The sequence below is a fragment of the Equus przewalskii genome, chromosome 20 (assembly GCF_037783145.1).
Source record: "Equus przewalskii isolate Varuska chromosome 20, EquPr2, whole genome shotgun sequence".
In the NCBI taxonomy this organism is placed as follows: Eukaryota; Metazoa; Chordata; class Mammalia; order Perissodactyla; family Equidae; genus Equus; species Equus przewalskii.
This window is the reverse complement of record NC_091850.1, coordinates 56,813,287-56,837,672: the sequence shown is the minus strand read 5'-3', so window position 1 is coordinate 56,837,672 and position 24,386 is coordinate 56,813,287. Positions and strand designations below refer to the sequence as shown.

The following is a 24,386-nucleotide window of genomic DNA, read 5'->3' as shown; positions in this document are numbered from 1 at the left end:
AGGGGAGAAACCCTATTCCTGTGTCTGTGTGTTTTTTCAATTAATACACTTTATTTGGGGAACATTTTTAAGTTACGGAAGAACACAGCAGAAGGCACCGAGTCCCACGTACCCCTCCTCTCCCAGCAGCTTCCTGACACATCTACACCTTCTGCCCCTCAGCAGACCAACACCTGCCCATCTCCCGCAGGGTGGGATTAACTCAGGGGCTAAACCACCTGGTCCCTCGCTCGGCCGTGAGTGTTGCCCCAGCTGCGGCCGCCGCAGGGGAAGCACCCAGAAAGTTAGTGAGGGAGGAGTGGGGAGGGCGAGATGGACAGACGGACAACATGGCCTCGGGGCAGGTCCCCAGGACGCCTTCCGACCAGCCCTGGACCCCTGGCAGTACGCCTAAGCCACGCAGGTCAGACCAGGCACAGGGATCATCCACGTCCCTTCCCACACGGGGACTGAGGACGCGGCCTCCTCCAACTGAGACGGCATCTGTTGGGGGTCGGGGACACGCTGAGGTTCTGTGTCTGCGCCTCGACCTCGAGAGACGTGGATGAACTAGCTGACAGCCACCGAAGCAAGGCTCCCCTCCACTCCAGAGCGGGCTCAGGACAGACCCCCCCAGGCCCCGGGTTTACACATCATTTAGAGAACAAATTTCAGGGGTGTGCCATGAGCCACTCTGCATGGAGGAGAGCGAACTAGACTACTGAGAGCTGCAACGGGGCAGGCAAGCTCCGCCTGCACACAGACACGGACACACAGGGCCCTGCACACACACATGCGTGCACACGCACGGGGCCAGGCATGCACACACGGGGACACATGCACACACGCGGCCATGCACACGCGGTTCACAGGCTACACTGCCCGGCGTGCGAGGCGACCAAGCCTGAGAGGCGTCCCAGTAAAGCGAGCAGACTTACAGGTTTCCCCATTCTCTACAAGGGAGAGAAAACACAGAGAAGACGTCACTGCAGGAGAGCACACAACGCGCACTTGGAAACAACACTGGGCTCATCGAGGCCACCCTCTTCCGGCCAACCTTGGTCCTCCTCGACCAGGGGTCTGCTGCTCGGGGCCCAAGGAAGCCCCCAGCCCTTCCTGACAAGTCGGGGTTTTTGGTCCAGCCCCACCACTGAAGCCCCCGTGAGCTCCCCCATCCTGGGACCCGAGGGGGCTGCTAAATGTGACTCAGCTTGGGACCCCTCCCTGGGGCCCAGCTACATCACCTCCCCCACGGCACCTCTGGCAGCCCGGTGGGGGCTCAGCTCAACGCCACGGGTGGAGCCAAGGCCACAGCCCTGACGGGCAGCCTACCCTATGGGGGATCAAGGCTGGGAGCGTGCGTCCATCCAGAAGCCCTGACTTCCGGCTGCCCTGAGACCCACCGAGAACCCAGACAAGCCAACTGCACAGCTGACTCGCTGACCGGGGCTGGCTGACTGGCCTGAAGCAGGCTAGCCCTTGCCCAGTTCTGTTCTCCCACAGGCCTGCTGATCCGCAGGTGTGGGCCTGTGGCACTTTATCGGGCAGTGAAGGGGGCCTGTGCCCACTGCTGGGCCGGTGCAGCAGGACCTGCCACGTGGGCCTGTGGGCGACACTCACGGCTTCAGAGTGAAGAGGTCTTTGAACCCGGACACACCGGGGTCTCTGTTCTTGGACTTCTCAGCAATCAGCTTCTCCTTCGTCCAGGTCATCTGCACCTTGTCTGGCGTGGACGGCGGCTGCGTCTTGCCGGCTGCCGCAGAATGGGAGGCGGTGTTCCTGTCGTGGATGAGCTGAGCCTGGCAGGAGAGCAGGGGCAGCAACCGACTCAGCAGCCCAGCAGGTGGTCTCCAAAGTCCCCAGGGAGGAGAGGAGCACAAGAAGAGCCACGCTGGCCCCACGACACCGAGAGGGCTGTATGACCCCAGACCCGGGGACCCCGCACCCGCCCTCCGCATGTCACCCCAGTGCCACGCCCACCCCACTGGTCCCCTGCTCCTGAGCTTCCAGACCAAACCCATCGGTTCCTGCCCTGGCTCTGAGAGCACTGAGAAAGGACCCAGGACCCCACATTGATGCGAGGGGACGTTCACGCCCCAAAGTCTCCACACTTGACCTAGCTCCACACATACGGCCTCCACCCCCGACCGGCTCATCCATCTGTCCACTCACTTATCCATCCCCTCATCTGTCCATCCACTCACTCACCCATCCATCCACCCTTCCTCATTCATTCATTGCTTTGTTCATCCATCATTTACATATTCATTCAGCCATTCACTCATCCATTGATTCATCCATCCATCCTGTCACTCATGGCTCACCTGTTCATTCATTCATTCCTCCATCCATCTCCTCATTCACTCACCCATTAATTCATCCATTCATCCATCCTCTCACTCATTCACTCACCCACTCACCTATTCATTCATCCATTCATGCATACATCCACTCACTCATTCCCTCACCCACTCACCTATTCATTCATGCATACTTCCACTCATCAACAGCACAGGGGTTGCTGGGAGCCCACATTCTTGGGGTGGGGCAATGAACCCATGGGGTTTGGGGAGGAACAGGGTGCAGAGAGAAGGAGCTACAGGGCCACACAAGGCACCCAGGAAGCCCGTGTACCGAGAAGGCACTGACTGATGGCCAGAGAGAGGCGGGGTAGGCCTGTGGGAGGAGGGGCGCTCAGGGCAGAGGTCTATGTGGCGAGTGTAGAGGTCACCCAGGCGGTGACAGGGTCAGACTGCGGGGCTGCAGGGCCGCGTGGAGACGGGGCGGAGCCTGGGGAGGGTACGAGTTGGCTCTGGGCACTCGCTGTGGCTGCTGGTTGAGGGTGGCGGGCACAGGTGGAGGGTGGCCAGCTGGGCCTCCACGGGGGTCCTGGCAGGAGATGGTACAAGAGGGACCACGCGTGGCTACGACGGCCGGGTGGATGCTGGCTCTGCGCAGACCTGGGTGTACGAGACCAGGGGCAACACAGCCGCTGACCCCAGCCTAGGCGTGACCTTGAGCCGTGTTGGGGACAGGACGTGGAAGTGGAAGTCACGCCACCTGGCTCTTTGTGAAACCCGATGTGGAGAAGACGTGCTCCGAGTGACAAAGGCCCTGGGTGGCACACAGGGCCTGGAGGCGCACAGGCCAGTGCAACACAGATGGACACACTGCACCTTGTCACAGGGTCCCGCGTGATCCCCATGAGACCGACCACTCCCACCACATCACGGGCGCCTGCACGAGGGGTCAGTGTGTCCGCGCGCACCTCCCTCTGCCGCTCCGTCTTGGACAGCTGCATCTGCTTCAGCATCTGGGACCTCTGCTCCATCATCAGGGTCTTCTCATACGTGAACGCCGAAATGTCGTTTTCAACCTGGAAGGTTCCAGAGCCCAGAAGTAAATACCACGTATACAAAATTGGCGTGTGTTCACTGAACGCCACCTGTCTCACTCGGTGTTTGAGCGAGGGCTGAAACAACCCGAGCGTGTGTCCCGGGCGCCGCTCCTCACGTCACGGTCCTGCCCTCCGCCGCCTCAGAATTCCGAGCCCCCAGGAGCCGCCATGAGCATGTGTGAGTATGAGCGTGTAAGTGTGTGTGCAGGCGAGCGTGTGCAAGTGCAAGCAGCTGTCACACTGAACACGCTCCCGCCTCGGCCCCACGCCCTGCAGGGCCGCCGTTCACTTACATGCAGGACGGCCCGCGAGGAGGAAAACGTGGCCCCCACGAGCTAACCCAGCACACGTGGTGTCTGGTCAGGGCACTGCCCAGCGGTGGCCCCAACTGCACAGACCCGGGCACCAGGGACACATGCACAAGTAACAGGAGTCGCTCTCTGTGCCCAGAAGGGAGCTGACGTCTGCGCAGGACGGGACCGTAACTCGTCCGCTGACCGCGGAGCTCGGCTCCTCCCCTGACCACAGGCCTGTCCCTCGGCAGGCAGCACTGGGCCCTGCCTGCATGGGTCGGGGCCGCGATGCCGGCTACAGCACTGCCGGCCCTCACAGGCTCTGAGGGGCGAGCAGCCCGTGCGCCTTCCGTGGGGTCTGCGTGCCCGTCTGGCAGGGCCAGGGTACCGGCTCACTGCTCCTGCGAGCGGGTCCCATTCCCCCAAACTCCCAACGACTTGCCGTGTGGGGAAATCAGCTTTTACGCATTATTTCTGCCTCAGGCCAGTTGACTAAATTTACTAAGTTCTATTTTTTTGGTTTTCCAGATATTTAAATCATACACAGAAAAAAATCATGCCCACTTCCAATACTTAAGGCTCCAACATCAACTTCCAGAAAACAGGGTGGCTGGGGATGCCCCGCCCGTGGAAGCCGTGGGACACACTGGCCCCGTGGTCATGGGGAGCTGGTTCTGGCGCGGGTGCTCTCACTCCATTGACCAAGTGTCTGTGTATTCTTCCCTGAGTTCACTATGCAACTGATTCATTTTAAAGGAAAGTTTTAGCAGAAACCCCAACCCTCTGGCACCAACACTTGGTGGTCCATGCCCCTGACACAGTCTTTCTAAGCTTCACAGATGGGGCACCGTCTTCCTTCACGGTGACCCGATTTCTTCCCGCAAGACTTCAGCCTCTGCCCCTGGCTTCCCCCCCTCATTAATTTTCACATCCCCCGCAGTGGAGCTCCCCGCTTCCTGCGGACAGTGCCCTAGAGACCCTGGCTCCGGGGGCCACGGGTGATACCCTCGCTCTCTATGAAGAGGGCCCCTGACTCACAGAAGCCCACGCAAGAGAGGGATCCTGGACCGGTTCCATCCTGGGGGGCCCTGGAGGGGGGCTGGCCTGGCGAACCCCCCAGGAACAGCAGGATGGGGAGGGGGGACCTAACTGACCCAATTGTAGCTGGTCTGCTCACAGGGCAAGGCCCGCCCTCCACTCAAGGTCAAGCAGGGTCGGCATCAGGCAGGGACAGGGGTCTGCTCTCACTCCACAAAGGCTATGCAATCAGGCTCCTAACACCTCGACCTTTGTACTTAAACCTGATCTGCCTTCGCGACTGAACTAGGCAGGGCTGTGATTGTAACAACGTTATTGTCAAACCAACCACACCCACTGCCCGCTTAGAAAGTGGAATCCGACCAGCGGCTGTGAAACCTAAGAACCACAGTTACTGCCCAGTCGTGACACCGATGCCACATCTCACGGACGTGGCCCTGCTGTCCAGGGCCCTCCTCGAGCGCATGGCCAGGGCATCCGCCGTCCTAACCCAGATGCCTTAAACCGCGTGAAATCCCAAACACAGACAGGCTAGGCCGATGGACGCTGACAGCGAGGATGGGAGACAGCAAACGGAGGTGGGAGCTGCCTGGGGACCTCCCAGTGGCCGAGGTCGGAAGGACACGACTAGTAAGATAAACAGCGCGGTACAGCATGCGTGCAGAGCAGCACGAGAGGCCACCCTGCAGACGCACACAGGGAGGTGACCACACCTGGGGGGGGCGTCCAACAGGGAACGCTGCTCCCCCACAGGAAGCGGAGCCTGACCCCCACCCCACGCCCGAGGGAAGCTGGCCTTGGGACACACGTGTGAACACGGAAATGCCGTGATTTCACAGCGAGGCGGCTGGACCGCAGGTTCACGCACCTGTGACGGGTTGACCATCATGTCCCCCTTACAGGACACGCTGGGGAGGGCTCACTCTGACGGCTTCCTCCCGTAAACCCGTAAATACAGTCATGAGAAAAACATCAGAAAACCTAAACCGAGGGACATTCTACAAAAACCCAACCTCCTCGAAACTGTCAGAGTGACAAAAAGAAGAAAGTCAGAGACTGTCACAGCCCAGAGGGCCTGAGGGCACACGGCGGCTAAATCAGGGTGGGTCCTGGACGGGAGCCAGGGCAGCGGGACCCCGGGGACACTGCACGACGCTAACACTCTGGGGTGCAGCCCACCGCTGCGACCACCGCGGTTAGTGCAAGGTCAGCACAGGGCACGCGGGAGCCGAGACGGCCTCCGCAAATCGACAATGCGGCACAACTTTGTTGGAACACGATGGCCCGCGGTCGCCCCCGTGCCCGCACACCCTCACCATCTCCACCACCTCCACCTCCGCGCGGATCCTGAGGTGGTACAGGAACATCTGCAGGTCCTTCTTCATCTGGATGCTGTTGTCGTCCACCTGGGCCACCGTGAAGATGCGCATCCGGCACTTCCTCCACACCTGGGGGCGGGGTGACGCCGTGAGGCCCCAGCTGCCCGGCATGGTGCTCCCGGCACCACTGTCCCCCACTGTCCACCTCGTCACAGAGACCCCCCCAGTGCCCCTGTGTGACCCCCAGCCCCCATGACCCCTGGCCCCTCATGCGACCCCCCGCGCCCCTGTGTGACCCATCCCCTCATGACCCTTGCCCCCACCTAACCCCTGACCCCCCATGACTTGAGACCTCGATGACCCCTGGCCCCCCATGTGACCCCCCATCCCCGTGTGACCTATCCCCTTGTGACCCCCGCCCCCACCTAACCCCTGACCCCCATGACCCAAGACCCTGATGACCCCCGGCCTCCCATGTGACCCCCCACCCTGGTGTGACCCAGCCCCTTGTGACCCCTGCCCCCACCTGAGCCCTGGCCCCCCATGGACTCTGCCCCTGTGCGCCCCACCTTGTGCTGCCGCAGCAGGAAGGGCAGCAGCATGAGCAGGCCCCCGTCGTGCACGATCCACCACACGTCGATGTTCCCATCGCTGAACCGCTCCTGGTTTTGTGGAAACAGATCCACGTTCTTGGCCACCAGTAGAGCCTGATGCGCGGCCGTGGTGTCACGGACGGTGTCTGTGGGAGGCAGGGGTGGTCACTGGGGCCTCGGCAGAACCACAGGCCCCGTGGACTCGCCAGGCACCAGCGAGCGAGGGAGGCAGCCATGGGCGAGGCCGCAGGTCCCCGCAGAGCCCCCACCCCCGGCCAGGCGCCGAGGGCAGCCCTCACTCCATCAGCGACTCCGCTGCCCGGCCAGCGGTACCTCCCCAGGAAGTGCCAAACTAGGGGCAGGGCTGGGAGGACCGAGGGTGTCTCAAGGTTTTCAAATGGCCGTTTGCTTCTCAAGCAAAACAGCTCAGTCGGGGCCTCCAATGGTCTCCTAGAGCCGGCCCTTGGGCCGGTGACCCTGAGACCCAGCAGGCCTGTGGACCCCGCACACAGGCCTGGGGATGCTGCTCACCGACAAAGTTCTTCCAGGAGAAAGGGTTGTCCTCCTGCTTCCAGGACGCGGGCCAGGCCATGAGCACCGTGTTGTGCTTCATGCCCCCCAGACCGGCCGACTGGATGAGGTGGGACATGCCATCCCGCAGGTTGGAGGACACCACCAGCTGGCAGAAGCCTTTGGTCTTCTCGGTTCCCATCAGAGACCGGATGTTCTGGGGGGACAGGTCAGGGGGTCGGTGCCACTGCACCAAGGAGCAGGCTGGGAGCAGCAATGCCAGGACCTACCCACCCACCACGAGGCTGCTGGGGCGGCGACGGGCAGGCCCCACACCCACATCACTGCCTCACACAGAGGCCACAGGGTTGACAGGGGCGTGGCCTTTGGTCCCTGAAATTTAGGCCGTGGGCCTGGTGCTTGAGTGGACAGGCTGCCTGGTGTGCATGCAGACACACGTGTGCAGGAGAGCAAGGTGAAGGCCCTCGGGACACGGCACGAGGCGGTCCCCTATACAGGATCTCCACCATCACAGGCCCTGCCACCTCACTCGGACATCTCAGACCCTGGGCTATATGCCTGCTCCTTGAAAGCTTTGCTAGAACATGTCCAATCTAACAACTCTTCCAAGGGCTGTGGCCCCTCGTGCGCTCAGGAAAGGAACACAGGCACGGGCCACACGCCCTGCCACGGGCAGTCACTGCCCTCTCTGCCTTGCGCCAGGTCTTGGACGGGGGTGGCTCGGTTTCAAGGGGAGGCTGACACACAGTGACCAACGATACGCCTTTCATGAAAGTGATGCCACTTGTGGACACTGGGCTTCTCTGTGGCCACGCTGACCAGCCCTGGGGGGCCGAGGCTGGGGGCCCCTTTGGCAGAGCCATGAACCACAGGAGCCTTGCAGCCAGACACCAGGTGGAACCGTCCTGCTGGATTTCAAACTCGCTCGGGACAGCGACCTTTGACTCCTGGATTTCTGCCTCGCACAATGGGAGCCTCTCTCCCTGCCTGACCCCACTGCACTTTGATTGAATACAGACTATTTGTTTTGAGTTTGATATCCCCAAGGACAATGACGCAACACCTAAGTCCACGGCTTACAGTCAACCCTGCAGAGTCTAAACCAGGGGTTCACGATCAACAGCGGTCAAGCCCGAGCCCGAGGGTTTACAATGCCACCAAAAGAGGACCGCTGGTGCCCTTGGAGACGGGAAGTAAAGGGGCCCGCCTGCCTCCTGCCTTCCAGCTCACGCTGAACCCAGAGACGCTGAAGGCCCAGGAGGGCAGCTCTCTGGCTGATCGAGGCCCGCCCCGAGCCGTGCCCTCTCCCCCAGTGAATGGCCTGAATCTGGGGGGGCTGGGGGCAGCCCCGGTTTACAGACACACGGACGGCAGAGGGGTTGTTCCAGGACACTCGGTCAACCCAGACATGCACACGGCAGGCAAAGGAGCCGCCGCTCAACCCGCAAGCCAGGGGGAAAGAGCCACCTATGGAGCAAGAGGCCTGGAGACACGCATAGCTGGACGGGGAGGCCTGCGTGAGTCCCACACATGCTGGCCGACAAGGAAGGGAAGAGAAGATGTGACACAACGGGGAGGCAGGACACTGCCTGGCACAGCCGATGCTGAAGGTGTCGAAGAGCTGTGGTCAGAAGGTCCAACGACGAGAAACTCCTGTTTCAGAGACAGATCTGGACCCAGCTCAGGACGCAAGGATAGGAGGCAGGGACACAGCAAACAAAACACGTTTCAGGGAGTCAGGGACGAAGACATGCTGGTTTCACCTTCGCGAGCGGCCCAGGCCGCAGACCCAGTCCCCATAGCCCACATCTGCCACCGGTCCCACCTCCTCAGCCTGCTGGGCTTCAGCACGCTTGTCCAGGTAGGTGCCCTCCAGCACGGAGCCCACGATGGTCAGCCCCTTGCCAGCCTTGAGCTGCGTGGTGAAGGACAGCAGGCGTGGGTGCTTGACCTGCTGCTCCGCGTCCAGGTTCAGCATCACTAGCACCTGGGGCCTGTGAGGGGACAACGGTCACCAAGGCAACACATCACACACTTACTGACGGCGGGACGGGCCAACCGCGAGCTGCCTGCCAGGGACCAAGAGGCATGGTGGGCACCTGCTGGCCAGGCGCCACCTCTGGGTGCGTGTGGGGCGGGGGCCGAGGGGGTTCCAGCGCAGATAAAATTCCATTTCTCTGAGGCAGCCCCTCCCCAACCTCCTCCCAGCAGTGAGAGGACGGAGAGCCGACCGTCACAGGCAGACATCCTCGGTCCACGGCATCTGCGGCAGGACCCCAGCAGCTGAGTCCACCCCGTCCCCACCCACTGCACCCCAGGCCCGGCTCAGGGCCCAGCCCACCCTCTTGATCGCTCATTAGCGGGTGGTCAGATTCGAGCTGATCATGTCCAGGCCGCCCCACTGTGGACTGACAAGGCGCTGGAAGCTTCTCAGACAGTCGTCTCCTAGTAACGGGGCCGCGGTTTCTCCCCTAAAGTCTGCCTTTGGAAAGGGGCACTCCGTGGGTCACACGGCATGAGGTGGGTCTGGGGGCCCCGGCACTCACCTCCAGTTCTTGGTGTGGGGGGGCCCTTGCTCCACACGCAGCAGGGCGTAGCGGGCAGCGTTCAGTGACAGCCCCCTGATGCCGTCACCCCACTCCTTCTCGGCCCTGCGAGGAAGCAGCAGTGAGGTCCACCTGCAGCACACCCACCGGGACCACTGGGCAGCCCCGGGGGTCAACGCTGGGTCTCTGCAGTGCTTCTGTGACAGGAGGGGGCTTCCCAGGCCGGCCGAGCGCTGGAAGGGGCAGGATGTGGGGAGGGGGCGGGACGGGGAGGCGGGTGCGGCACTGGCACCTGTGTGTGGGACCGCGGTGGGAGGCAGATGGGGACATGGAGGAGAGCACGTGGGGAGGAGACCCTGCAGGGCAGCGGGGGCCTGGGCAGAGGCGGCTCCACGAGGCCCAGCCTCACCAGCAGTAGCACAGGGACCCCAGACCCTCCTTCCAAACCACGAATAAGAGCTGAGGGGACTGCAGGCAGCCAACCTGGGGGTCTCACCCACCCCCAGCCCGCCCTACAAGGCCCCACCGCCCCCACTGGAGGGGCCCGGGCGGCTGCAGGAGATGCCCCACTGGGGGGCCGGGCAAGGTGACGTGCTATTGCAGCCATGGTTTGATTGTCTGTGGTAGGCTTTTGGAAATTCTGAATCCATCAAGTCAGTGCCATCGTCAGATGGATTTCAAAATTGCCAAAAATCGCAGCATAAAAAATTAAGGCTACTATACAAGGACACAGATAAATCTCAGGACGTATCCTAACAAACACAGAACCTGCAGAAAACAGTGACCACGCGGCTCTTGCCCGTCAGCACAGTGGCCTGCGGCAGACAAGCTCACAGGCAGAACCTGGCTCCGCCCGCGTGCAGCTCCCGAGGGGAACCTGGGCTTCACAGCTCGGCTGCTGGAGCTCCCCATGCGCCTGTCCGTGGGGAGAGGGACCCCGACGCGCGCGAGCCGAGGGGCCCAACAGCCCCGGATACGAGACCCGGGGAGGCCCCACTGCAGGGAGCGCGGGTTCGCCACGCACTCGCAGAGGCGGCGGGGGGGCACAGCCCACAGTGCTCACCCTCGGTACTCGATGTACTTGTAGATGCAGCCGGCTATGAGCATGGCAAAGAGGGCGTAGTACCAGGAGCAGATGAACATCAGCGCGAGGCACAGGCTCATGCCGAGGAAGGACAGCGTCCTGCGGGACACGCAGCTCACGCACCGGCCCCCATGTGGCCCCACAACTCACCCACCAGCCCCGCACCCAGGGCCTCAAACTGGCATGTGAACAGCTGCCTCAGAAACGTTACTGGTCCCTTAGTGAAAATCCTTCAGCTACTCTGAGAAAACAGCAATGACAACTGGCAACCAGGTCCTCTGCCCCCAACCGTCTCCAAGGGCCGAGATGACCCCACGACTACGCTGACCCCCTGCTCGGCTCCCCTCTGGACCTGGAACAAAATGGGCTTCGTGTGTCCCCCCAGAGCACCCGACGCACTGGGAACACGGACGGCCCGCAGCCCGAGATCCCACGCTCGGATCCAGGAGAGCCGAGGCTGACTGAAGGTGGGATCCACGTGGCTCGGGATGCCTAGGTGCCCCAGGCTGACAAACAGACACACAGCCCTCGTCAGCTTGGCCGGGCTCATTCTGGAGGACGATCAGGGCCCCATGTGGCCTGGGGACTCAGGGGCAGCTGCCTTGCAGACCTGCTGTGTGTGCTGGGACCCAGGGGGCCGCCCTCGGGGGGCTCAACAGTGGTAGTACTTGTGCGCACTGGGACCCAGGGGGCCGCCCTCGGGGGCGCTCACCAGTGGTAGTACTTGAAGCGCGGACGCCAGTTGGGTGTGCGCAGCAGGGTCTGCACAGCGCAAGCCAGGTTCACAAACATGTAGCACATGAGAAAGAACCTGGGGACACAGGGAGCAGCGTCAGGAGCTGGCCAGGCCCCACGGTGGGCCCAGCAAGCTGCCCGTCCTGTGGGAGCCCCAGCCCTCCACCTCCCAGTGAGCCCACTCGTCCACGTCATCCTCCCCTCCTGTGGGGTCTCCCTGCCCCCCTCATCCACGTCACCATCCCCTCCAGTGGGGTCTCCCTGTCCCCTTCATCCATGTCACTGTCCCCTTCCACGGACTCTCCCTGCCCCCTTCATCCATGTCACCGTCCCCTCCCGTGGGGTCTCCCTGCCCCCTTCATCCATGTCACCGTCCCCTCCCGTGGGGTCTCCCTGCCCCCTTCATCCATGTCACCGTCCCCTCCCGTGGGGTCTCCCTGCCCCCTTCATCCATGTCACCGTCCCCTCCCGTGGGGTCTCCCTGCCCCCTTCATCCATGTCACCGTCCCCTCCCGTGGGGTCTCCCTGCCCCCTTCATCCATGTCACCGTCCCCTCCCGTGGGGTCTCCCTGCCCCTTCATCCATGTCACTGTCCCCTCCCGTGGGGTCTCCCTGTCCCCCTCTCATCCATGTCACTGTCCCACAAGTGACTTGGCCACCCATGCCCGTTCCTGTCTATTACTTGTCCTCTGAGCACACGGCCAGCCCCGGAGCACAGGCCTCACGTCCCCCTGGAGGCTGACAAGCGGCAGCCACACTCCCACAGCCTGGTCCCCACACGCCCCCCCAGCGCCCGCGGCCACTCACATGGAGAGGATCGGGGCCACGCTGTCCAGGGAGGCAATGAGGATGCCGGTCTCGCAGATGAGGGCCGTGAGCAGCAGGGCCCACGTGGGCTCCCCGTTGGACTTCCCATGGCCAAACACCTGCAGGGAGGACAGCACGTGGGCTGGTGGCCGAGCGGCAGGGAGCCACAGGGACATCTCACATTCGGGTGAGAAGCCACGCCAGTCGGGTCCAACCCAACAGAGGTCTCAGAGATGCAACCAGCAGAAACAGGCTTTCATGGCACATCCTGGACCTTATTGGCCGGGTCTGCAAAGAAAACCCGACACCCAGAACCTATGAGGGCCAACAGTGCCCCCGTACCTCAGACCCAGGACCCACGCAGAGCACCAGCCGGGGTGCAGGGCGACACCCCCATGTGTTAGACCAGGGGCTCCTGGGATCCTGAGGGCAGCCTCGAGGGGGGAGGAGCGGGTCCCCACAGCGCACACCTGCAGGGAGAACCCCGCAAGGACCTCACAGCAGGGCACCTGGAGCCTTCACCACAGCCACGTGGGGCAGCAATTTCCAGAAGGCCACACTCCGCCCCAGGCACACCAGGCTTTTAAAAGCTTGCTCTGCCACACTGTCTGCTGGCAGTGGTCCCGGGAGGGGACACTCAGAGCACGTTGCAGACACAGAATAAAGCATGAACAGACTCCATGATGCGGTGCCACCCAGCAGAGGCTCAGGGGGAGTCGGGGGACAGGCATGGGGGCTGCCCATGAGGCCACCTGCCCCAACACATGCGCCCATGCTCCTGACTGTTATACACAATCCAGCATGGGCTCTGTGTGTCAGCGCACGCTCCACGACCTCACCAGCAGCTGAGCCAACAGACAGAAGCCACAAAAGGTGAAGAAACCAGAGGCGGCCAGAATCAGTTTCAGGAAACAAAGGTGAAAAGGACAGATCGCTGGAGCCGCGAGGACCAGACCATGACTGCCACGTTCATCAGCCTCAGGCCTCAGATACTCAATCAACAAACACAAAGGTGCGTCGCTTCCCCCAAGATTCACGGGTGAAGTCTTGACCCCAGCACCTCAGAAGGCGACCATGTTTGGACACAGAGCCTGCACAGAGCTCTTGGGGAGGACCCTCACCCAACCTGACCGGTCTCATTACTGAAAGAGATCAGGACACACACATACAGAGGGACGACTGTGTCAGGACACAGGGAGACGACAGCCGTCTACACCCGAGGAGAGAGGCCTCAGGAGGAACCAGCCCTGCCCACACCCAGATCTGGATGTCAGCCTCCAGAGCTGTGAGAAAATGAGCTTGTAGTGTTGAAGCCACCTGGGCTATGCATTCATTCCAGGACACGAATGCATCTATGGCCACAAGTGCATTCCAGAAAGCGTGAGCCCTAACTGGAGGAAGGACGGCCCCTGGACACTGTGTCCCTTGTCATTGTCACGGTGGGACAGTCCTGGGCGCAGCATCCTGCAGGGCCACAGCAGGACGGCTGCCGACACCATGGGAAGGGGAGGCACCCACGGTCACTCCTCTGAACGGTTGCCACAGCCAAGGGAGGAAAGGGGCTGCCTCCACCCATGGCACTAGAGCCCTCAGCCCAGTGGGCACCAGGTCGGGGGCCAGGCTGGAGGCAGGACGTACGTCCCTCCATCTTTAACCACAAAGATGGTGCCCTGGGGACAGACCCTTGGGGACGGTCCCCTGCTCTCCAAAGGGGAACAGTCCCAGGGCCAGCGGGCAACCGCGTGCTCACCTGGAGGAAAGGGATGATGCCGTCCCGAGCGATAGCCTGCAGCAGGCGCGGCGCCCCAGTCAGGCTCTGCAGGCCGGCGCCACAGGTCGAGAAGAAGGAGCCGATGACAATGACCCACGGAGACGGCCAGGCCAGCATGCCAATGACGAGATTCCCCTGCAGGGCCTCCCCAAACCTGTGAGGGGCACGGGGAGGGCGTGTTCAAAACATGAGCTGAAGATGTAAAATGTCCTCCCACGTCTCATAGGAATAAGGCCACTCCCACTCCAAGTGAACAGATGGATCCTGCCCCAACCCAGGGTCCTTGTCAGGAGCAGGGGAGCCACGGCCCAGCCCCTGTCCACACAGCCACTGCCACTCCTGCACACTGCAGTGGACAGATGGCACAAGCATGGACTGTCAGGGACCACGCAGGACCCTCATGCTCCCAGGGGCTGACGGACCTGCACCCACCAGGAAGCTGGGTTGGTGAAGGATGGCCTGGAGCACTGGCCACTCCTCCAGTGAGCGGCAGGGCTGATGGAGTCTCCCAGGTCTCTATCAAGAACCCCACGCCCCCGGCTCTATCAGAGTCTCCCAGGTCTCTATCAAGAACCCCACGCCCCCGGCTCTATCAGAGTCTCCCAGGTCTCTATCAAGAACCCCACATCCCCGGCTCTATCAGAGTCTCTGAGGTCTCTATTGAGAGCCCTGCACCCCTGGCTCTATCAGAGTCTCTCAAGGTCTCCATCGAGAGCCCCATGTTCCCGGCTCTATCAAAGTCTCCCAGGTCTCCATCGAGAGCCCCATGCTCCCGGCTCTGTCAGAGTCTCCCAGGTCTCTATTGAGAGCCCCGCACCCCAGTTCTATCAGGGTCCCAAGTTACTCTGTGGTTCCCCAGCTCCAGGCTGAAGCAGCAGAGAGAAGAACACATCAGACCAAATGGACCCCAACAAGGGGAACATGTGGCTTCCTGTTCCACACAGGAAGCTTGAAATCCTAGGATGCTCCCAGTTGCAAAACTAAAGTCATCTTCAAGTAAACCAACGTTGACCTCAGAACTTTCTAGAAGTTGCAAATGAAAATCAACATACTTATCTCGTAAGATCACGCCCTCGATGCAGGCCCCAAAAAGCACGATGCAGGAGAGGTCTGTAGCTCGTGTCAAGGAATCAGTGGGCACGATGCGCTGGCAGCAGGGCCTGGACCAACCCGGCACCCAACTGCCCGCACCACTGTGTCCCTGTGACCCGGTCCCTTCCTCACCACTCCGTCCTGGCTCCACAGAACGGGGCGTCGGTCAGTCAGGATGGGCTGACCTGCAGCATGACCCCCACAGGGACCAGGCCGGAGACGCTCACTCGGTTAGAAGGGACAAACCTCACTGAGCGAGAAAAGGCTCTGCTGGCACCTCAAACTGTGACCCAGCTTGAAACACGGTGACGAGCACACATGTGCACAGCTATTGTATAATATGTGTGCAGTTACACGTTACTAATACACATTACCCGTTACTCCTAATAACAGGCTTACTACATATAATTTACATACAACGTCACATTCCATAACCGACTGTGAAGACTCGAGTCCAGAGGCCTCGTCTTTTACTTCCTCGCATGGTACCCACGCCAGCCCAGCGCCCCCTCTAAGGGACGGATGTGAGGTCAGAACTCGTCCGAACCAGGGAAGCCCACCCAACGCTGGGGCCCGCACCACAGTGAGCTGAGTAGAGCGCTGGGGGCCACACTTTCCCTGGTGCCTGCACCTCCCACACTCCTTCAAGGATACAAATAAAAGACGTGGTCACGATGGCCAAGATGGTCCCCGTGGGGATCGACTTCTGGGCGTCCTTGAGGTCCCCGGACCGGTTTGAGCCCGCCATGATACCTTTGGAAGCGGAGGAGGTGAGGCAGGGGAAGGAGGAACCTCGGCTGCGAGGCGCGGGGAGGCTGAGACTAAAGAGAAACGCTCAGCAACGCCTTCCCGCGGCCACTGCCCCGGGAGAGCTGAGAGGAAGTCTAGCGGCGGGCGAGTGGACCTTCCATGGGGACAGGCTCCGAGTGGGGAGCAGGAGCAGACCCAGGCGAGGACCAGAGGGACAGACACGTGCCACTTTCTCATTAGGACAAGGACAGCCGGGCTCCTGGCCTGACAGCCCTCACGTCCACTCCTAACCGCCACAGCCACAGGGCTGCTTCTAAAAACACAGGCCTCTCGGGAGAGCACGGAACAGGCTGCTGTAGACCCCGCGACGTCCCACACCCCAGTCAGCACAGCCCGGGGGCTGACACCCTCAGGCTCGTTTCTTGAGCCAAACGGGAAAGAAAGGGGAGCAATGAGTGCGTTAGAGCTTGGGGGGCTCACCGGTCACCGAGGGGAAGTAGATGCCGACCAGCATGGTGAAGTAGGTCATGATGTCCGTGAGGACGTAGGGCAGCCCGCTGGCTCTGCTCTCCTCCGGCACAGCCATGGAAGATGCACCCTTCTTCTCCACAAACGCCCCCTTGTCTGAGTATGCACTCCACAGGTTATCTGGGGGTAAGAGTAGACGTGGTAACGGGACTCCAGAACCTTCCATCAGGGCTCACATGCTTGGGCAGCCCCAGCAAACGACACTGGTGGTGAAACGTTAATGCAGCTCGTGCTCCCCTGTGGGCTCCCACTTCACGGGAGGACAAGGACATCTACCTCAAAGAAACCGATCTCTGAGGAAAGGACTTCCACCCAACCTGAGGGGAAGATTTGGGTCCTAAAGGCAAATTCGAAGAAGAAACTTTACTGGAATGAGGAAGGTGTCCCTGACAAGCTGCCTGAGCTCGAAGTGAAGGGCTCCATTTGGAGGAGGCCAGTCAGCCATCACTTCACGAGATGGAGGGGCAACCTTCACACACAATCCAGGCGAGCACCCGGGCCCACCTTCCACCTATGCAGACCCCCCGTGCAGACTCTAGCCCCCCTCCCACCAAGGACTCCCTTCCTCTTCACAGGGTCCCTCTCCTCACAGGGAACCCTCTTCTCACAGAGATCCCTCTCCTCAGGGGGACGCTCTCCTCACGGGGACCCTCTCCTCACCGGGACACCTCTCCTCAGGGTGACCCTCTCCTCACAGGGGACCCTCTCCTCACAGGGACACCTCTCCTCAGGGTGACCCTCTCCTCACAGGGACCCTCTCCTCACGGGGACCCCTCTCCTCACGGGGACCCTCTCCTCACCGGGACCCTCTCCTCACCGGGACCCCTCTCCTCATGGGGACACCTCTCCTCAGGGTGACCCTCTCCTCACAGGGGACCCCTCTCCTCACGGGGACACCTCTCCTCAGGGTGACCCTCTCCTCACGGGGACCCTCTCCTCACCGGGACCCTCTCCTCACGGGGACCCCTCTCCTCACGGGGACACCTCTCCTCAGGGTGACCCTCTCCTCACAGGGGACCCTCTCCTCACGGGGACTCCTCTCCTCACGGGGACCCCTCTCCTCAGGGTGACCCTCTCCTCACCGGGACCCTCTCCTCACCGGGACCCCTCTCCTCACAGGGACACCTCTCCTCAGGGTGACCCTCTCCTCACCGGGACCCTCTCCTCACCGGGACCCCTCTCCTCACGGGGACACCTCTCCTCAGGGTGACCCTCTCCTCAGGGTGACCCTCTCCTCACCGGGACCCCTCTCCTCACGGGGACCCTCTCCTCACCGGGACCCTCTCCTCAGGGTGACCCTCTCCTCACCGGGACCCTCTCCTCACCGGGACACCTCTCCTCAGGGTGACCCTCTCCTCACCGGGACCCCTCTCCTCACGGGGACCCTCTCCTCACCGGGACCCTCTCCTCAGGGTGACCCTCTCCTCACCGGGACCCTCTCCTCACCGGGACCCCTCTCCTCAGGGTGACCCTCTCCTCACCGGGACCCTCTCCTCACCGGGACCCCTCTCCTCACAGGGACACCTCTCCTCAGGGTGACCCTCTCCTCACCGGGACCCTCTCCTCACCGGGACCCCTCTCCTCACGGGGACACCTCTCCTCAGGGTGACCCTCTCCTCACCGGGACCCTCTCCTCACCGGGACCCCTCTCCTCACGGGGACCCTCTCCTCACGGGGACCCTCTCCTCACGGGGACCCTCTCCTCACCGGGACCCCTCTCCTCACGGGGACCCTCTCCTCATGGGGACCCCTCTCCTCATGGGGACCCCTCTCCTCACCGGGACCCCTCTCCTCACGGGGACCCTCTCCTCACGGGGACCCTCTCCTCATGGGGACCCCTCTCCTCAGGGTTACCCTCTCCTCACGGGGACCTCTCTCCTCATGGGGACCCCTCTCCTCAGGGTGACCCTCTCCTCACGGGGACCTCTCTCCTCACGGGGACCCTCTCCTCACGGGGACCCTCTCCTTACGGGGACCCCTCTCCTCACCAGGACACTCTCCTCACTGGGAACCCACTCCTCACGGGGACCCCTCTCCTCACGGGGACCCTCTCCTCACCGGGACCCTCTCCTCACGGGGACCCCTCTCCTCAGGGTGACCCTCTCCTCACGGGGACCTCTCTCCTCACGGGGACCCTCTCCTCACGGGGACCCTCTCCTTACGGGGACCCCTCTCCTCACCAGGACACTCTCCTCACTGGGAACCCACTCCTCACGGGGAACCCTCTCTTCACGGGGCCCCTCTCCTCACAGGGCCCCTCTCCTCACAGGGACGCCCCATTCTGCAGCTCTCCCCACACCTCACTTCCCTTCCTGCCCCTCAGAACGTGGCATCCTCCCTCTGCCTCCTCATCTTTGCCCCAGTGTGACCTGTCAACGGCCACCCCCTCCAGGAGTCTTGCTCTGCGACTTTGGCTGAGAACCTGAACTCAGAAGTGGTGGGCTGGGCTCAGGAGTCAGGACCTCTGAGCGTCAGGACCCCCATGCTCCCAGGGACGCTGAGTGGTGGTCACTGTAGCCGTCCCCCAATCTCCCCATCTCGACTCAGCATGGCCCTGCCTGCCCCCAACACCCACTGTTGTCACAGCCTCAGAAGAACAGACTCTGCCCATCTACCCCAGGGCAGCCAAGGACCAGCTCAGGTCTCAGGATCATTCTCTTCCTTTTCCCTAAGAGGTCAGGCATCTCCCTGGGGCAGTGGAGGAGCCGGCCCAACTTCTTATCACAGAAGAATGCAGAAACAGGAAAAAACCTAATCGCAGTCTATTAATTACTTTTCTCGTTAAGAGAGTAAGTTCCCCATGCACAGTGCTATGAAATTCTAAAACACTTCAGGGAGGCACCTGACCGGCTGGCCTCCACGATACCAATCACGGGCCCTGGGGGGGTCAGCAGTGGTGGAGGGGGCAGTGCAGGCGGGGGCTGGGCAGAAGGACGGGACCCAGGGACTCATGCTCACACGACACGGCCCTGGCCGAAACCCACCAGGCCCTTACCCAGGAGGACGCCGCTGGCCACCCCGGGGATGCCCTGGATCTCCGTGACGTTGTTCTGGGCAAAGTACTCGTCGCAGGTGGCATTGGGCATGGAGCTGTTGCAGAAGAGGCCCCAGAGCGCGGTGGTGGCCGTGCTGTTATTGATAGTGTGGACTTTGGCGCAGAGGTCGAAGCCGCGTCTTGACAACGTGCGGTTCCCCAGCAGACAGACCCTGGGGCAGAAACAGGGACGCAATGAGACACGCAACTCCCTCGTGAAGCTGCTCCCTCTGCTTTTCTCAGGGGACCAAATGGAGGTGTGCGGGTCCCCTCTAAGTAGCTTCTGACACACTCCACTCAGCGTGACAGAACAGCCGCGTGAGCTGCTAGAGATCAACATCTAAGCAGGATTCCAGCAGCCCCTTGAGGCCTGACAAACAAATGGCAAGCAATAGGATGTACTGGAGTACACGAGGAAGCCATTGGTGACCTTGTCTTTCCAAAAGGGCCTGACGTGGCCGTTGAGCACGCACTGTGTATCTGCTTTAAGCATTTGCTGTGTCCCAAAGACAAGAACAAATGGCCTTAAGATAATGATGCAACTTCTCCCACATTGGCATCTCCTTAAGGATAAGCATCTCTCCCTAGGCCAGGAATTGATTGCTGTGCTCACCTGTGACCAGCCTGCTCCAGACAACAGACCTGCTCTCTGCTGTGTCCACCAAGACAGCAGACCTACTACCCACTGTATCCATCAATCACTGTGCCCACAGAGCAGTCTCGTGACTATTGTAAAAGGGGTATTTCAATCATATGTGAAACATCCTCTTTGGGGTATATAACCACACTGTGCACCCCACTTCTTTGGTGCCCCTCCTTCCTTGGGGAAGGAAAGCCCTGGGCTAAGCTAGTCTTCAGATGTGGCTCAGAATAAACTCACCCAATTTTCATTGATAGATTGGTTATGGGTTATTTTTATGGACACACTGCACTTCCCCGATCGCAGGCTCGTAGGTAGCGTGGGGCTGAGCCACAGCCCGCTCGGCCGCTCTCTGTTCTGGGGTGTCTGACGCAAGTATGAACGCGGCCGCTCCCACCACGGGTGGCTTCCTCCACGTGGTGACGGCAAACACAGGAGCCGGGAGGGGGCTCAGCACCAGGCGCGCCCAGTCCACCCAGGTTCCTCCTGATCCGACCTGCGGGCGGCGGGCCCACTCGGGCAGACTCCCTCAGTCACTCTATGACCTTGGACCACCTCCCTCCAACTTGGCATCCTCATGCAAAGGTGGGACAAGAAAAGAACTCCAGAGCTTCCTCGAGGACACGGGGAGCTGCCAAGGATGGGGCCACACCCGGGAGGAGCTCGGTCCTATCTGACCGTCCTCAGGGCCGCCGGCCTCCCTACATGACCCCCAAGCTCACAAAACCTCCTGTCCTACCCTTGCAGGAGGCACGGCTGGGAAAGCTTCCTGACCGCGCACGCCCGACCCCAGCGAGAGAAGGGAGACTGCAGGACACAGCGCGCCACCACCCCAGGCCCGCCCGACACGGCCACAGATGAAGCCTGAATCACGCCCCAGGCGGGAAGATGCTGTGTCTCTCTGACCCGGGCCAGGACCTCGAGCAGACATCCGACCACGGGCCCCAGGACTCACGGGATGTCCGGGGGGTCAAAGGCGGTCTTGATGACGCCAGCATAGATGGCGAGGATGGACAGCACCACGCAGGCCAGGAACACCAGGGCCAGCTTATTGACGTACTTGACGCCCACGAAGACCACCATGGCCATGAAGACCAGCGTGCACGTCCCGTACACACGCATGTTGTGCAGCATGGCCGCCGCCTCGCCGTCCACCGAATCAGCCTGGATGATGGACGCACTCGGGGAGATGTAAGTCTGTGGGGACAAAGCAGGGTCCAGGAGGCTGCCCGCCCACCCCTGCCTGGAATATGATCACACGGGGTGGACGGGGCCAGACAGCTTCCAGCACCGTCTGAACGGCCCCTCTCTGGAGCAGCTCGGCCGTCGGGCCGCCTCCTCCCCCGGGAGCCCCTCACCACCAGAATGCATTCAGAGCGGACCCTGGGATGCGCAAAACAGGGGCATCAAACGGTGAGGAGCAGAACACCCTTGAGACGAAACTTAGGGCCCTTCAAAGTGAAGGAGCTCTAGAAACGAGGATACCCCACTGTCCTCTTAAAGGAGAAGCAACGTTCTTCTGCTGACAGGGATGTAATTCCAGCTCGGAGAACCCAGGGCCAGGCCAGCACAGCCGCCCGAGAACCACGCTGGGCTGGCTCTGAGTCTGGCCACACAGGACAGGTGCTCAGGGCATCCCACTGAGGCTGGAGGAACTGAGGGCCCAGCGACTTAGCTCCCTCTGAGACGCAGGCAGGATCAGGCATGTGGACCTGACTACCAGGTTCGGGGAACACGTCATCCCATCGCCCGCCATCAGGAACCCAAAGTGCAGGTGGCGCTGGCACTCCCAGCAGCCACCCCGCGGCACTGGGGCAGGAGCAGGATGGAAGGGGGACCAGCGGGCTCTCCCACAGTGACCTCTGAGGGGTCTGGGAAACCAGGGAGGCAACTACACTTAAAACACACCAAATGACTAAGTGTAAATACTTCAGCTTCCAGTTTCGGGGAAAAACCTCCCGCAGAGGGGCCCAGAAATCTGCCAGCCGACAAGGAACACTGGAGAAGAAAGGCTTTACAAGAAGTGCTGCCCTCGGGGTTGAGGTCACAGAAGCTGTTCCGCTGGGCCGTGCCCTGTGAGCTCACAGCCTGCAGGCTCCAGGACACCACACACGACCTGCACCTCAGCCAGCCCGGCAATTTGGAAGTCTACGTTGCCATCTGCTGAGCACCCCGCTGGGCAGCCGTGTCTGACCGAGAAACCAAGCAGGGACCACAGGAAAGGGCGAGAATGGGGCCGAAGGAACCTCTTCCCCCAGCCCCACCTCCTGAGATGGCTCAGGCCTCACTCCTGGGCTCAGGCCGCAGCTCATCACACACATCCGTTCGGCAAGCACCCTGGGGTTGACCCCAAAAGGCAGCTGGGAGGGACACCGGGTCGCTGCCGAACAGACATCGCCTGGTGGCTCCAGCCACAGCCCAAGCCCAAGAGACGGACGGGCCAGCCTTCGAGAGCTTGAGGAGGCAGGCGTCCAGAGCAACGCGGTGAGGACAGTTTAGGGGGACACCATGTGCCACGGGGTGGATTCCAAGGGTTCTGGGACAGACGGGCTCACGGCGCCCTTCCAGGATCCGCTGTAAGCTGACTGTGGCCTATGCGCCTAGACAAGGAAACCACCCCAGACAAAACACTTACCAGAAAAATCTCAATGGTCCCCAAAATGTACATGGCCCCTGCGAACGTAGTGCCCAGGTAGAAGCAGAGGCCCACGGCCCCTCCGAACTCAGGCCCCAGAGACCGTGATATCATGTAGTACGAGCCGCCAGCTGTGAAAATGCCAGAGAAGCAGCAGGTCAGGGACGCACCGGTTACCGAGCAGCCAGGCTTCACAAAACAGGCGCGCCTGGAGGTTGTGACTACATGAGGGTCATGGTGAAAAACAGCCATGAGTGCGAGAGCCGCCCATGAGGAGTCTGCACATTCGAGGTCAGACTCAGCACCTCGATTCTGATAACTTTTGCCCCAAAAGCCTAAGAAACCAACAGATGCATAGGCATCACTTCTGCCTCACATCCAAAGAGTGTGGGTGACCCCACGGCCCCACAGCTCTGTCCTTAGCCACTCTGCTGGTCGGGTGAGACCACACTCAGACACCAACCAGCAGACCGTGGCAGGAGCTCAAATACTGGAGAACTTCTCAGGGCGCACCCCACTTTCTGAAAAGCAAACTTACAAGCCAACCTGCCTTGCGATCGTCCCCTGGTGAGCACGCCCCATGCCCTCCTGGAGCACCCAGTCTGGTCACAGCCTCCCAGCTGGGCCTTGAGCCCAGAGAAGGAGCTCTCCTCCTGGACGCGTCACAGCAGAACGAGACGCGTCCCCACTCCCAGGCGGACAGACCCACCAGGGATGCCTCTTGCGCTCTCCTGGGAGCAGGCAGACGGCCACTCCCCATGCCGTTGCCATGTCCACAGGGCCAGGGAGCACCACTGGCCCACGCTCGGTAGCAGGGGTCCCGGGCAGAGGGGCAGGAACTTGGGGTGCTCACAAGCTGGGCCTCGTTTATGCGCTGCACCAACTTCAGGGACCAGAACTGGCATCGTTGCAGCTCCTCAAACACAGGGCACAAAGAAACGGGGCCTTGGGCCCACACGTCGCTCACGAGACATAAACAGCAGGCTAAGGGGCAACCGAGGCTTCGGGCCCCACCGCCCCGCCCTCCCCTGCGCTGCCTGCCCAGCCCCCGGACAGTGACCATCCTGCAAATGGGGAAGCAAACGGCCTGGTCTCAGAGTGAAAGGCCACAGGGCACCGCAGGGAGCCCCGGGAAGTCCGTCCTGACCTCCCGGCTTGCTGAGCCCTCCATCCCTACGCTGTGGTCAGATGGTGCTAGAGGTAATGCGGCCACTGTGGGGCTCCAGCGTAGTCTTGGAAATGACTCGGTTTAAACAAGAGTGACGGTTTGTGGGAAATTAAACTTCAGAATCAAAGGGAAGCAATGCTCGTGGGACGCTGGCCCCTTTGTGCAGAAGTCAGGGCTAAACCCGTGGCTTGATAAGCGGTGCCATGTCTGCACCCAGGATCTGAACCAGGCAACCCCAGGCCACCAAAGCGAGTGCGCGAACTTAACCACTCAGCCACGGGGCCGGCTCTAATAAGAAACGTCTTGGCAGGGGACAGCCTGGTGGCGCAGTGGCTAAGTTTGCACATTTGGTGGCCCAGCGGTTAAGTTCTCCATAGAAAGTGGTTCGCCGGTTCAGATCCCAGGTGTGGACAGGGCACTGCGTGACAAGCCATGCTGTGGCAGGT

At 61.5% G+C, this 24,386-nt stretch overlaps 1 protein-coding gene across 16 annotated transcripts in view; it reads right to left on the bottom strand.

Annotated features, from left to right (window-relative positions):
* The window catches only part of SLC12A7 (solute carrier family 12 member 7), a 98,634-nt gene that overhangs the window by 5,488 nt on the left and 68,760 nt on the right, over positions 1-24,386 (bottom strand). For 9 of the 16 annotated variants that reach the window (XM_070587262.1, XM_070587264.1, XM_070587268.1 and 6 more), the window contains exons 6-23: positions 22,773-22,903; positions 21,093-21,334; positions 19,459-19,670; positions 16,416-16,583; positions 15,840-15,938; positions 15,146-15,203; positions 14,073-14,247; positions 12,323-12,441; positions 11,493-11,591; positions 10,760-10,879; positions 9,697-9,801; positions 8,976-9,144; positions 7,151-7,346; positions 6,596-6,765; positions 6,024-6,155; positions 3,248-3,355; positions 1,600-1,778; positions 918-932 (exon numbers count right to left, since the gene is read on the bottom strand). In XM_070587262.1, the coding sequence (XP_070443363.1) occupies positions 918-932; positions 1,600-1,778; positions 3,248-3,355; positions 6,024-6,155; positions 6,596-6,765; positions 7,151-7,346; positions 8,976-9,144; positions 9,697-9,801; positions 10,760-10,879; positions 11,493-11,591; positions 12,323-12,441; positions 14,073-14,247; positions 15,146-15,203; positions 15,840-15,938; positions 16,416-16,583; positions 19,459-19,670; positions 21,093-21,334; positions 22,773-22,903 (2,497 nt within the window). The remainder of the gene's footprint in view (positions 1-917; positions 933-1,599; positions 1,779-3,247; positions 3,356-6,023; positions 6,156-6,595; positions 6,766-7,150; positions 7,347-8,975; positions 9,145-9,696; positions 9,802-10,759; positions 10,880-11,492; positions 11,592-12,322; positions 12,442-14,072; positions 14,248-15,145; positions 15,204-15,839; positions 15,939-16,415; positions 16,584-19,458; positions 19,671-21,092; positions 21,335-22,772; positions 22,904-24,386) is intronic. The other 7 variants (XM_070587263.1, XM_070587265.1, XM_070587271.1 and 4 more) reach the window with 1 other exon arrangement.